The 12,899-nt window shown below is 39.3% G+C and overlaps 5 protein-coding genes and 1 long non-coding RNA gene across 6 annotated transcripts; 4 read left to right on the top strand and 2 right to left on the bottom strand.

Moving 5' to 3' along the window:
• Positions 1–7: 7 nt before the first annotated feature.
• On the top strand, positions 8–2,224 carry LOC135804371 (FGGY carbohydrate kinase domain-containing protein-like). Its single transcript, XM_065318237.1, has 8 exons — positions 8–316; positions 374–485; positions 548–785; positions 844–1,160; positions 1,213–1,417; positions 1,473–1,620; positions 1,680–1,754; positions 1,809–2,224. Exons 1-8 carry the CDS (start codon positions 140–142, stop codon positions 2,166–2,168), a joined length of 1,632 nt encoding a protein of 543 aa, XP_065174309.1. The 5' UTR covers positions 8–139; the 3' UTR covers positions 2,169–2,224.
• A 137-nt stretch (positions 2,225–2,361) lies between these two features.
• On the top strand, positions 2,362–3,547 carry LOC135789689 (uncharacterized). The gene is made up of 2 exons (XM_065299642.1): positions 2,362–3,127; positions 3,197–3,547. Exons 1-2 carry the CDS (start codon positions 2,382–2,384, stop codon positions 3,270–3,272), a joined length of 822 nt encoding a protein of 273 aa, XP_065155714.1. The 5' UTR covers positions 2,362–2,381; the 3' UTR covers positions 3,273–3,547.
• On the bottom strand, positions 3,434–4,544 carry LOC135789690 (uncharacterized). Its single transcript, XM_065299643.1, has one exon. It carries the CDS (start codon positions 4,370–4,372, stop codon positions 3,569–3,571), a length of 804 nt encoding a protein of 267 aa, XP_065155715.1. The 5' UTR covers positions 4,373–4,544; the 3' UTR covers positions 3,434–3,568.
• Positions 4,545–5,600: 1,056 nt separating this feature from the next.
• On the top strand, positions 5,601–7,313 carry LOC135789719 (mucin-2-like). The gene is made up of 3 exons (XM_065299691.1): positions 5,601–5,936; positions 5,995–6,797; positions 7,007–7,313. The coding sequence occupies exons 1-3, from the start codon at positions 5,745–5,747 to the stop codon at positions 7,101–7,103; spliced, it is 1,092 nt and encodes a 363-aa protein (XP_065155763.1). The 5' UTR covers positions 5,601–5,744; the 3' UTR covers positions 7,104–7,313.
• LOC135789720 (uncharacterized) lies at positions 7,069–7,940 on the bottom strand. The gene is made up of 3 exons (XR_010547644.1): positions 7,827–7,940; positions 7,374–7,674; positions 7,069–7,207 (listed from the first exon to the last, which is right to left on the bottom strand). It is a non-coding gene; the product is annotated as an uncharacterized lncRNA (long non-coding RNA).
• On the top strand, positions 7,499–12,723 carry LOC135789718 (transport and Golgi organization protein 1-like). The gene is made up of 6 exons (XM_065299690.1): positions 7,499–7,635; positions 7,878–9,731; positions 9,890–11,189; positions 11,256–11,473; positions 11,539–11,943; positions 12,105–12,723. The coding sequence occupies exons 1-6, from the start codon at positions 7,512–7,514 to the stop codon at positions 12,179–12,181; spliced, it is 3,978 nt and encodes a 1,325-aa protein (XP_065155762.1). The 5' UTR covers positions 7,499–7,511; the 3' UTR covers positions 12,182–12,723.
• The last annotated feature ends 176 nt before the right edge of the window (positions 12,724–12,899 follow it).

Raw genomic sequence — 12,899 nt, 5'->3', positions numbered from 1 at the left:
AGTCAGCGCGACGATGGAATTATCGCTGCTTAAGTCGTGCTAACTTGTTCCACATTCGTTCGACAATCTTTGTTGAATGCACAACTCACAACAAGAAAGTTTAGTAATAGTTTAAAAGAAGTGAAACTAGTTAATCACAATGAATTATTTCATTGGAGTAGACGTAGGAACAACAAGCGCACGCGCGGCGCTTGTTTCCGAATCAGGAAAAGTCGTTAAAGTCGCCACAAAAAATATACAAATATTTAACTACAATGTGGATTTCTATGAACAATCATCAGAAGATGTGTGGAATGCATGCCTGTATTGCATTAAAGTAAGTTATTGCGTTATAAATATTTAATTACAATTATATTAATAATTATAACAATAGGAAGTGATTAAAAATGTCCCACCAGAAACAATCAAAGGAATTGGATTCGACGCAACATGTTCATTGGTTGTTGTCGATAAAAATGGCGATCCTCTATCAGTCAGTCAATCAGGTAAATAAGCAAATAATCTATCAACAAGTGGAGATTGCAATAAAATTGATTTTATGTTTCAGGAAATAATGACCAAAACATAATTATGTGGTTGGATCATCGCGCATCAAAGGAAGCCGATGAAATAACAGCCCAACAACATGATATTTTACGATTTGTTGGCGGTAAGATATCGTTAGAAATGGAAACACCAAAATTAAAGTGGTTGAAAACCAATTTACCAAAAACATGGTCAAACGCTGGGTATTTCTTTGATTTGCCTGATTATCTAACATGGAGGGCGACATCTTGTGATTCACGGTAAAATTTTAAGGTTAATTATCATTAATAAATGTCATTATTAATTTACTCTTAATAGATCGTTATGTTCATTGGTTTGTAAATGGACTTACGAAATTCTCGATGCAAACAATAATACCTCACAATGGAACCCTTCCTACTTTAAACAAACATGCCTTGAAGATCTTTTGCAAAATGGCGGACATAAAATCGGAAAAGTGGTGAAGTCTCCAGGAGAATCTGTGGGAAATGGCTTACATCCATTAGTTGCTGCAGAATTAGATTTAGTTCCACACATGCCTGTTGGTGCAAGTATAATCGATGCACATTCTGGTGGATTGGGATTGATCGGATGTCAAGTAGATGGCGTTGATGCAGACTTTTCTAGCAGACTAAGTATACATAACCAAATCAAGCAACGTGCAAAATTTAAATAATATTTTTTAAGGTTTAATTTGTGGCACATCAACATGTCACATGGCTGTCTCGAAAGACGCTTTGCCAACACCAGGAATCTGGGGACCATATTATAGTGCAATGGTTCCAGGAATGTGGTTAAATGAAGCCGGGCAGAGCGTTACAGGAAAACTAATTGATTTTATAATTGATAGTCATCCAGCTAGCAATGAAATTAAGGCTCGAATTGGTGACATGTAAACTTTTAAAATGCCGAAAAATTAAGAAAACTAAAGATAATTTGTGTTATAGGCACATTCAAGAATATCTAACCAAACTTTTACGTACGATTAGCACACGTGAAAAAGTTCCGGTTGATTTTCTAACTAAAGAAGTACATGTTTGGCCGGATTTCCATGGAAATCGTTCACCAATAGCAGATCCAACTCTTAAAGGAATGGTTTGTTATTAAAATTAATTAAAGTAATATTTAACCTAAATAAAAATAATCCATTGTAGATTTCCGGCTTGACTTTATCGTCAACTGAAGAAAACCTCGCAATTTTATATTTGGCCACTGTTCAAGCACTTTGCGTAAGTTTTAAAACAAATTTTAAGGGGTTCATAATATCATAACCTAAATTTTAGTATGGTACGCGTCATATAATGGAGACATTAGTCACTTCCGGTTATAAACCCTTTAAATCCATATTAATTTGTGGTGGATTAAGTAAAAACCCACTATACGTACAAATGCAAGCAAATACTGTGCACTTACCGGTAGTAGTGCCGGAAGAAGTAGAGTCAGTACTCCTAGGAGCCGCCATCTTGGGAGCCTGTGCTGCCGGCCATTTTGAGAATATGTTCGAAGCCATTTCACGTATGGGTGGACGAGGAAAATCAATATCACCAGAAGATTCAACTCGTAACTATCATGATAAAAAATACAGGGTGTATAAGAAAATGTTAGAAGATCAACTTGCTTATAGAAACATTATGAATGAATAATATTAAACAAGTTTTTGTACATGTTAAACATTATACCAATAAATAGTTAATTATTATTTTGATTTACGATGGCATAAGGAAGCTATAACTTTAGCATGTTTTGACAATTAACATAATTAATGGCCGTTTAAGCGAACCTGCAATTACACACATTGGGACAGTTAAACGACTTGGCGACTCAATGCGACAAGAAAAAAATCCAATTACAGTTAGATGCCTCAAGAGGCGTTTACCTCGCATCGTCTTGCGTCTTCGCATTCGTATTCCGAAAACTGGAAACGTTCGCAACGTCGTGAATGTCGTGCGAGTGCGTTTCATGCGCTCAGTCCTCGGACACAACTCGATCCAAACACTCCACCAAACAAAATGGCGACGCGTCAATTTGCGAAAATACAATTAACTTTATTATTAACAGTGTGCGTGGGCACGTTTATAACATTAACGAGCGCATCAGATGTTGATTCAATGACCGTCAACAATGTACCTCACCCAGTGCATCATGGGAGTTTTCAAAATGGCGTCGTGAGTTCATCAACGGTTACAATTTTGACAGAAAATGAAGAACGTAAATGTGGTAAACACTGCACATCATATGATAAAGACAGTGAAGATTCAGATGATGACAGTGTCATTGACGACGATGAGCGCTACCAAGATGGCGAAGAAGATGACAACGATGACGATGATGATTTAGACGAGGATAATGGCATCGATTTCGTCGATCAACGGCAAAATGGTACAGAAAACTACAGAATTAAAGTGAGTGGTTTGTTATTAATTATAACACCACCGGAAATGCCAATGCCAACGCCAACGCCATCTTCCACTGAAGCACCGCCATTAACACCGCCTACACCACCATCAAATCAAACTAATACAACATCATGGAGCGGTGTTAAAAAGCGATTTAACGTGCGTCGGCACGATCAGAGCTTCCTTGACCAACAGAAACGCAAACTGTGAGTTTGAAATAAAACATTTTGATTAGTTTTGTTAGACGTTTGACGTTTATCGTTGTTTGTTTGCAGAACGCGGTATCAAGCGAGGATTCCACAGTTTATTATGGCGCTTCTGCGAAATCGACACGCCGCCCAAGCTCATTAAATTTATGCACGCACGCGACGGCCATATTGTACACAATGTGTTTTAATTTAAAATTTATTTTAATTAATTTAGCAAGAAATAGTTTATAGGTCCGCAGATTAATAGTGTAATTAAGTATTTTTATACAGTGTGCCCAAGTCACATACAAAGTGTTCAAAATATTTAAAAAAAATCAGTTTATTTAAAGAAATACAACAACAACCACAATTTATAAAAATCACAAGTAAAATAATAAATACTGAGTATCTGATAAAATAAATAAATCCTCATTTGAATGTCCTCAGCATGTTCTGCATTTAAACGTGTGCCAGAAATATGCACACTCCATTATCGTCTCTTGCGTATCCCGGTCCGCACTCTTCATCATGTTCAGCACCCAAAAGAAGCAATTTCAGTTTGGGTTCAGCAGGTTTGTCCTTTCCCTTGACAAGACCAACCTTTTTCTTCGTTTCCTTTGATTCGGTTCGAATGGTATCCTTTGACTTTTCGATTCTTTTATTGTCGATTTTTACCAAATCTTCTTCAACTTCCAAGGGCATAGAAAGAACAAATCCTTTTGAAAGTCTTAACATACGCCCTTGACGTGTTCCGTCTTCGTTGTGTTCAACTCCAGCATCTTCTTCTTCAGCGGCTTTGATCAAAGATAAATTCGGTGACACTAAGAGTTCCTCCTGTCCGCCATCTTGAGTTTTCGGATGTAACTTAGCCAAATTTTTTCTGGATTTGGTAATGTCCACGTGGTACGGAGCTGTTTTAGATTCAATAAAGGATTGTGTATCGTCCAAAGCATCTACCTCGCCGCTATCTTCCAATAAAGATGGCGTCGGTTGAACTGGTCTACGCACGGTTTTTTGACGTTTGTTGTTGGACCTCATAGGAATCGCCTTTGATAATAAATCAAGAAGACCCAGCGTTGATGGAGAAGCCCCCGCATTCGTAGGAATTACAAGGATAACAAAATTTTCCAGATCAGCACGCACGTTGAGATCTCCTTCCTGTCGTTGATCGTATTTCACTCTCGAGGGGGCGCTGTGTGACAACGCCACAAAACACACGAAACAAACAACTAACGATGGGATAATCATTCGATTAACACCCATTTTGTTTCTTTGATATTTACTTGTCACTTGTTTTCAAATCGAGTGCAAAGTTGATGTTTACCGATCGACGGATAAAATCGAACTAAAAGTCGAAGTGTTGTCGCTGTGACCCTGCCGCGAGCCGGCCTTTTGTGCGATCCGCCACGAATAAACGAATTAACTGTTATAATCTCGGACTTCCCGTGCTCGAAACGAATCTTGTGCCTGCTTCGCGCACTCTCTTGTAAGATAAAGCGAGCGTCGCGTAACGGCATATCGGCGATTTTTTTCCCTCACGTGCAAAATGAAAACGCAAAACGCTTCAATTAATGAAGTTATAAAAAGTGAAGAGGGCGCCTCATTCACTATCAAATAATAAACCGACATTAAAATTGTCTGATTTAAAACGGTTTATAATTGTTAAGATTATTTAATTTTAGCGCTTATATCAATGATTACTTAGCAAACATATCGTTTTTAACGCAGGAAATCGTTTCGAAACCAACGGTTTATTTTTTAAGCGCATGTGAAGATTCGTAAATGTTTGTCATCTTTTTTTGTCGATAATTTTCGACGAATTCGTGTTTCATGTCGTCGTAAAGTCAATTAATTAGTGAATCTTGAATATTTATCTCACGATCGAGCGTTGGTATAATCTCATGCATGCGAGTGACTTGCCGTTTTCATTCATTCCTTCATCGAATTCAAAATGGCGGCGTGTTATTTCAGTTCGAAGACCTATAGCGGTGAATTTTAATCATTGAAATTAATTTCGACTTTTAATTATTTAAAAATCTGCTTTAATAATTTTAATTTTGTGTAAAGAATTTTCAAAATCAGAGTCAATTACAAAAGTTAAAAATAAAGAGAAAAAAAGATGAAAACGTTCAATTGAAAATAATCAAATTTTCCGTGAACAAGGCGCTTTATCTATAAATATACAATATGCTTACATTGTAAACCGGTAATATTTATAGCTAACCGTTTATACAACTTCATTCAGCAACATGTAAATTATGTTGCATAACAAGTTTGCAAAAACTACAATAAAGCAAAATTTTCCTAAAGAAGTGAACTTCCTGAACATAACACATGTCCAGATAGAAATAAAAAGGTGTGTAGAGGTGACTCCACTTGACGACGAGTTGATGGGCAGAATTAATCGTCGCTCACTTGCGAGCCGACTTGTTGACTCCCGAGCCAAAGCCCGAAGTCATCGACTTTGACTCTTTTAGCACTCTGGACGTTCGACGGGTCTTCACACACATCTCGATGGTCGATGCGATCAGTGCGTCTTCGACGGTCAGTTAAGAAACATCGACATTGACGCACATCGTAATAATTTAAAATTTATTCACATAAATAAACTTTAAGCAATTAAAATACAACTAAAATGAACGAAGTACAAAAGTTGTTCATAGCTGCAATTTGCGCATGCGCGCTAGCGGAAACACGAAGTGCGCCAAGGCGCAGTGCGTCCACAACTTTCGATCAGAAACAAACCGGCGAGTACAATATTCAGCTACATTTGAAAGATTTTCAAATTATAGCTGTGGTCGGTGACGATTCATTTGGAGGTTTGGGTGTAAGTAAATCAAGTAATTCCTAACCACAAAATAATGACAATTTATTTTATGTTGTAGGATTATGACTACAACTACGATTATTCCGATTTTACGGTAAAACCGAGCACATCATCTAGTACAACAACTAAGAAACCATCCACTTCGGATTCAACACAAAATGGCGACCTATCGTCTGTTGACTTTTCAATCCTGGACCTAACCTCAAAACCAACCACAAAAAAACCAGCCGGAACACATCCCTATCCAATTATTTCACCTTCAACAACCCTTAAACCACTTTTAACCACGCCAACGACAACTACCACAACGAAAAAAACAGTTGCAGACGATACAAGCACCCATACACTAGTATCTAAACTCCCTCTACCGTCTGTAAATGGAAACACGCCGCCTACAATGGTGGAACATGAAGTTGTCTCGGAAAATATCGAGAAAGTAAGTACGGCCGCCCCATCAACAGTTAAAATCATAACTTCACCACCCATTACAACCACAACGGCTGCGTTGACGACAATTAAAAAAGTTTCCGTCACAACCACCCGAGCAACAACTGTCAAACCAATAGTGTCCATTCCAGGACAAATTCCGGTTGTAGTGCAGGATTTTTCAATCGTGCGAAATGAAACGCCGATTGTGAAAGATAAGAACCCAGAAAGCACAAATATAAAAGATAAGAAAGGCGATGTTGTTACAAGTGTAACAATCGTACCATTGGAAGATGCCAATGACGGTAATTTGGGAGAGGTCGCTGTCAACGAGCAGCCGACACTCGGCGAAATCCTGCATTATCGGCGCTGCGCTCAGGGCTACCAACGTGACAAGCGCGGCCGCTGCAGGAAAGTCCGCAGGCCACAAATTTCGTAAGGAGTGCTCCATTATTCACACTAACCAAATTTTAACTCAACCACAAACACACTGTATGTTTGTTACGAATTTTAAATTGCCTTGTGTTGTGTTTGAGTTAAGAGTTTACGCATTTTACATCATAAATCTACACATTCACGTACCCGTTTGCAATCAAATATTTGCGAGGACTGACGTTTGTTTATCTTTCGCTTCCTTCAAACAGAATGGGACTGACTAGGTTCGCATCGAACTTTGCCTCACGATTCCGGCAGGCTGGAAACCCATCAAGCGACGAACTTCGTGACGACACGGCGGTGTAATCATCTCAATGCCATATTGTCTGCCTTTAACTGTAGCACGTAGTATTTATTTTGTTTGGCGTAGCAAACGTAGTGAGGACTCGACACACGCACACTGTACTTATCTAAAATAAGAAGTATTTGCGTGTTTCATTGGTTTTCATTGATTTAAGTTTAAAAAATAACAAAGAAACAAATAAAATAAAAACAATTTTTCAAATATCTAAGAAATATTGTAATATTTAATTTAAAATTATGATTTTCGCGTGTAATCTTTAATTTATAACTCACGGTTTGTTATTTATATTCTGCTTGCGTGCATTTTGGGTTGCCTATAGTGTAACCCAGTTCCGATGGCGCACTTTACTACTTCACAGCTGTCAGGATGATGTGGCTTTCGTGACTTGAAACTCGCGAGTTTGTTTGTCAATGCGCTGCGACGATGAAAAGATGAACGTGAAAATTTCCTTCCTCCTCGTCGCGCTCGCCGTGTGCACGTCCACGGAGGCGGCCGTCTCCAGCAAGCGAAGATGCGTCGACGAAAACTGTACAGGTACGACTACATCCACGAAACAATTGGCTCTCTAACAAACTAGGAAAAACAAAAGACACTTAGAATACAACCAAATCATCACAAATCCTAACTTAAACAAACTTAATCTTCTCCTAATCACAATCATGATTCATCACAATTAATTCAAAATTATTTTCATGCTTAAATTTGATAAAATTCGCTTATTTTACCTGCTAAAGACTCCAGATGTTTCTAGGTTATTCATTTACATTCGGTTTTAGTGCCAATTTCGTTGGGTAGAACGCTCATTTCATATGCCGCCCCCGAGCCCGGCATGCTTTCGTTCCGACCCGGTGAAGAGGTGAAGATTTTCAGCAAGGAAGCTGGCAGTAATCTGGATTTGTGGGGTGTGGAGTTGAGAGGCAAAAGGGGTTACATACCAAAGACTATGGTGAAAGAAATGAAAATGTTTAACCATAAAGCAGAGATTGTGGTGGATACTGAGTTCAAACCAGCACCAGCAGTGCCTTCTAGCAATAATTCAGACTCAGAGAAGATTATCATTGATGGAACCACATTGTACAATGATATCTCACCTAGTGCCACTCAAGATACACATCATCAGCAACAACAGTCAACATCAGTGCCTGTTTTATCAGAAAATGTAAAGCAAGAAATAAATGAAATTCTCACTGAAAACATTGGTGAAAAAACATCACAGGAAACTGTTTTGCCAGAAAAGCAAGAAGCAAATGATTTAAAGGAATCAACAACACAGGAAAAGGAAGCAATTGATAATAAACAAAATGAAAAAGAAGAATTGGCTGATGATGAAGATGATGATGAGGATGATGATGATGGATTTGATATTGAGAGTGAAGATGATGAAGAAGATGAAAATGATGATGATTTAAAAGATATTGAAGTGGAGCTTAATAAACCAAAAGATGTTAATATTGAAACAAAAGTTGATGATGAGCCAAAAACAATTGAACAGCCAGAAATTGAAATTAAAGGCGAACCTGGTGTATTACCGGTAACGGAAGCACCGCCTATTCAAAATCAACCACCACCGCCTCCTCCGACTAAACTTCCATTGTTTTTCCGCCAAGCAAATGTTCCTGTAAAAGATCCGGGCATGCCTGCATCTGGTACACCTTCTACAACCACAGAAGAGGTGATTAATGTCGAATCAACTCCTGATATTCATGAAGATCAAATCAAAAATGATGAAAATCAATCTTTAAATTCTGTTAACACTGATTCGACTGAAAGTGAAGTTAAAATCGAAGAAGAACACGTTAAAGAAGTCGAAAACACTCTTTCTAATGAAGAACAACCTGTTGAAAGTATCGCTATAGGTCCACCATTAGTCGATAACAGTGTAAATGACAGTAGTGAGTTTAAATCTGAGTTTGCTGACACATACGAACCAATTGCTGCTAGTGCGGAAGAAAATCCAGATGTTAATTTGGATGCACCACCACAAATACCAGATCCTCCGCCTGTAGATGCCTTCGAAAATTTACCAGCACAAGAAGTAGCAGAGAATTCGCAGGAAAAATCTTCATCAAACGAAAATGCAGATACAGAACAGCCTGCTCCAACAGAAGAATCAAGTTACTTTGGAGGCTACTTCTCCAAATCGGAAGTCGCGGATGAACCGGAAGTTACAACACCAATACCTGTTGAGGAAGAAACGCTTACGAAAACGAACGCTTACACCACGACCGAACCAGAAACGATAAGTATTGAAGACGAACGGAAACCGAATGTAGACGAATCCGAAACAGTTGAAGCGATAACTGAAGCTGTTACCGAACAGCCGTCATCTTGGAGTTATGGTAATGTAGATTCTTCCACTGAAAATTCAGCTGATATAGGATTCGCAGGAAGTGTCGTTGATACCAGTTATGATCAGATTAATATTGAGCAAAAAGAAAGCGAAACAACCACAAATTATGGGACAAATACTGAAACAAATGAAGAATCTGAAGGAAACTGGTTTGACTCACTGTTGGGTATGTTTGCTGCACCCAAACAAGAACCGTCTATTTATGCAGACGACACTCCAAAATACACGGAAAGCAAATATGAAGAAGTCAATGATGATGTTTTACTTTCACAATATGCTAGTAAGTATACATAACCTTTCAACTTACGCACGAAATTTTGAGGTTACATTTACTTTGCTTTCGTTCGTTCATTAGCTAGGTTCTATTTATATCTTCTCATGATGTCAAGGTGCCAGCTCCACTATTTTTACGATGTTACTTTGTTTTCGAATTCGCAGGTCACAACAATCGCGACAGTTGCCCAGCCGACGATGTACACTGTCAGTCTGAAACTTCACACGCAGACCATTATTCGGCCGAAACCACCTACACTGAAGAATCCAGCATGGCGTCCATGTTAGACATGTTTGAATTCAACGACACGCTGATGATTGTCGCTATTTCCGGCGCATGCGTTGTACTCTTTCTCTGGGGTTACATGCTGATTGAAAAAATGCGCAAAGAAGGACCTCTTGTCGGTAAAATAAATCATTTAGAACATCAGTTGCTTATTCTAGCGAAAGAAAATGAAGTTCTGAGTCATAAAGCAGAAGATGCGAAGAACTCACAGCAGGAAATTAATGAAAATGTGTCAAGTGAAATGGTCGTAGAGCTACAGAATCAGTTAGAAGAAGCTAATAACGCTCGATATGCACTAGAAGAACAATTGGAGTCGTTAGAAAAAGAATTAGAGAATTCCACAGAAGTGGGTTTAGAATTAAACAAGATGTTATCGGATGTGTTAAGTTCACAAAATGGAAGTGATACTGTGATGGCAAATATAGAACAACTACAAAAACAATTAGTTGAACAACAATCTACTATCAACAGTGTTAATGATAAATTAAACGAGAAAGATACAGAAAATCATGAGTTGCAACTTGAGTTGGAAATCAACAATAAAAAAGTAGTTGATTTACAAGCTGAGCTGGAAAAAATGATGCTGAATCTGCTCAAAGCGGAAGAAGAGAAAGAAATTTCAGTGAGTAAAACTGAAGCTGAAGCTTTATCACTTAGGGAAGCTCTGACTAAAGTCAAAGCAACTAGCAATGCTGAAATTGCACAGCTTACTAAGCAGTTATTAGAAGTTAAGTCACACGCGGATGAAGCGCAGCGCAACTTTGAACTTAAAGCCAAAGAGTATAACCTACTCAAAGAAGGACTGAGCGAAACAGATTCAAATAAGAATGTTGTGGAGCACAGCACGTTAAAGGCGGAGCTGTTGCAACTGCAACAGGACAATAAAAATCTGGCGGAGAGATTAGGCCACGAACAGATTATCGGGAAGAATTTCCAGAGTGAAGTTTTGCATTTAGGTGAGGAGAAGGTGGCCCTCAAGAAGCAGTACGAAGAAGCGGATAAGGAGAAATTAGAAGCGTTGACTAAACTAGAAGTATTGAGTTCATATTTTAAAGAGAAGGAAGCAGAGCTTCAGCGTGAACTTGCTAAGCACGAGGCGATGTGGAGTGAGAATCAAGGAGAAAGCACCACAACTTCAGAACGGATGAAGTTTATGCAAGCAGAAATACAAAATTTCAAGTGAGTTCAATTAAATTATTGTTTTTTGAGTCAAGGGAATTAACTTAAGACACTTTTGTTCCTCAGGACGCAGGTAGCTTCACTTCAACAAGAAATAGTTTCTCAAGAGGTTGATCTCAAGAGTCAGATTTCTGTGTTGGAGAAAAAGGCTCATGAAAATTGGGTCGCTGCTCGACAAGCAGAGCGTAGAATTGAGGATGCTCGCCAGGAGGCAGCGCAACTGCGCAATAGACTAACACTACGAGAACGTGGACTTATCGAAGAAAAATCACAGAATCGCAACGGTAAGTCAAGTATTTTTAGAGTGGTGATTTGAAATAAGGAAATATGTTTTTTCTTGAATGAACAGGAATGTCTCCCCTTGAAACAAACGGTGTCGACCATCACCTCAACGACACCGCCTCCCCGCCCCTCTTATTCGGTGCACGCGAGCACATGACTACATCGCCACCACTCTTGCCCGGCTTACCTCCTGGTTTTCCTATGCCGCCTCCGCCGGGTGTGGGCGTCCCGCCGTTCCTCCCGCCTTTTATGCCTGGCATGCCGCCGCCGCCTGGAGTGTTCCCGGGTGATCATCGTCCTCCGCCGCTTGGACGCATGTCGTCGCCGCCACTGAATAGTCGATACACACCCGACTCGCGACCTTTCTCGCCGTACGACCGGCGCTCACCGTCACCGACTGACGATGATTATTACGACCGCGATGATCGAGACTATTACAACCATCGGCCTAAACGAAACAATGGCCGACGAAGTAAGTATCAAGTAACATTTGTCGACGATGTCAACTGACAAACTTGAAAGTATTCAAAGTGTCATGACTGCAGAGGGCGTCGTTGTCGTTGTTGTTGTAGCATGCAGTTTTGTGCTGTACTAACTTTATTTTCCTTGCGTCTTGCGTTTTGTGATTTTCAGGTGGCTATAGCACCGGCTCGAACTCGAACGAGTCGCTAGAAAAACTGGATCGGTCGCGCTCGCATTCGAAGGTCTAGCGATTTGTCGCTTGCTGTTTCTATCCGTAGATTCGACCGAAAAAAAGGAAACCAACACCGGAACCACGAACGGACTAATGATGCGCATGCGCAATTTTATATCTAGAACAATGCGTGTGGACTTTGACGCCATTGCTGTGAATCTAACTTAATCTAACAAAACAAATCGAACTTGTGCGAAATTTGATTTTCCAGACATGTAAACGTTTTTAAACACGTGTATTGTTTGTATGCTAGTTTTGTGCTTTATTTAATTCATTGTTTTGTTTGGGTGTTTGACAGGTGACAGCCGGAAGTAGAATGGCGCATGTTAAGATGGCGTGAATCTGATTTTGTATGATTGTGTGTATGTTTATCTGCAGCATTTGTTTGGCGCGTTTTGTTCTTGTTTGTGTTGATTAACACCAATGGTGCCGTATCAACTCAAGAAAAGTCTCAAAGCGTGAAACTTTACTATTACTGATTCATTCAAGACGCAAAACATTGTACATATAATACTTGTACAAAATGAAAAACAATAAATTGTATATTATCTATAAAAATTGTGTTTTTATTTATTGTGTGAAACTCACCTATTTTTGACACCTGCCATCTCACAACCCAAATGGAGAGGAATAAAAACACGACTGCACTCACAAACGACTTAGGCACTACTGAGCGCGCTGCCTTTCTATATCTACAAGTAACCCTGATATCGTGGTGGGGGGAAACTAATGCG

The sequence above is a fragment of the Atheta coriaria genome, unplaced genomic scaffold (assembly GCF_025399875.1).
Source record: "Atheta coriaria isolate IRGN ID8LTWV9N9 unplaced genomic scaffold, Caltech_Dcor_3.1 hic_scaffold_3_pilon, whole genome shotgun sequence".
NCBI classification, from domain to species: domain Eukaryota; kingdom Metazoa; phylum Arthropoda; class Insecta; order Coleoptera; family Staphylinidae; genus Dalotia; species Dalotia coriaria.
The sequence above is the reverse complement of the archived record's forward strand: the minus strand, read 5'-3'. Positions and strand labels throughout refer to the sequence as shown.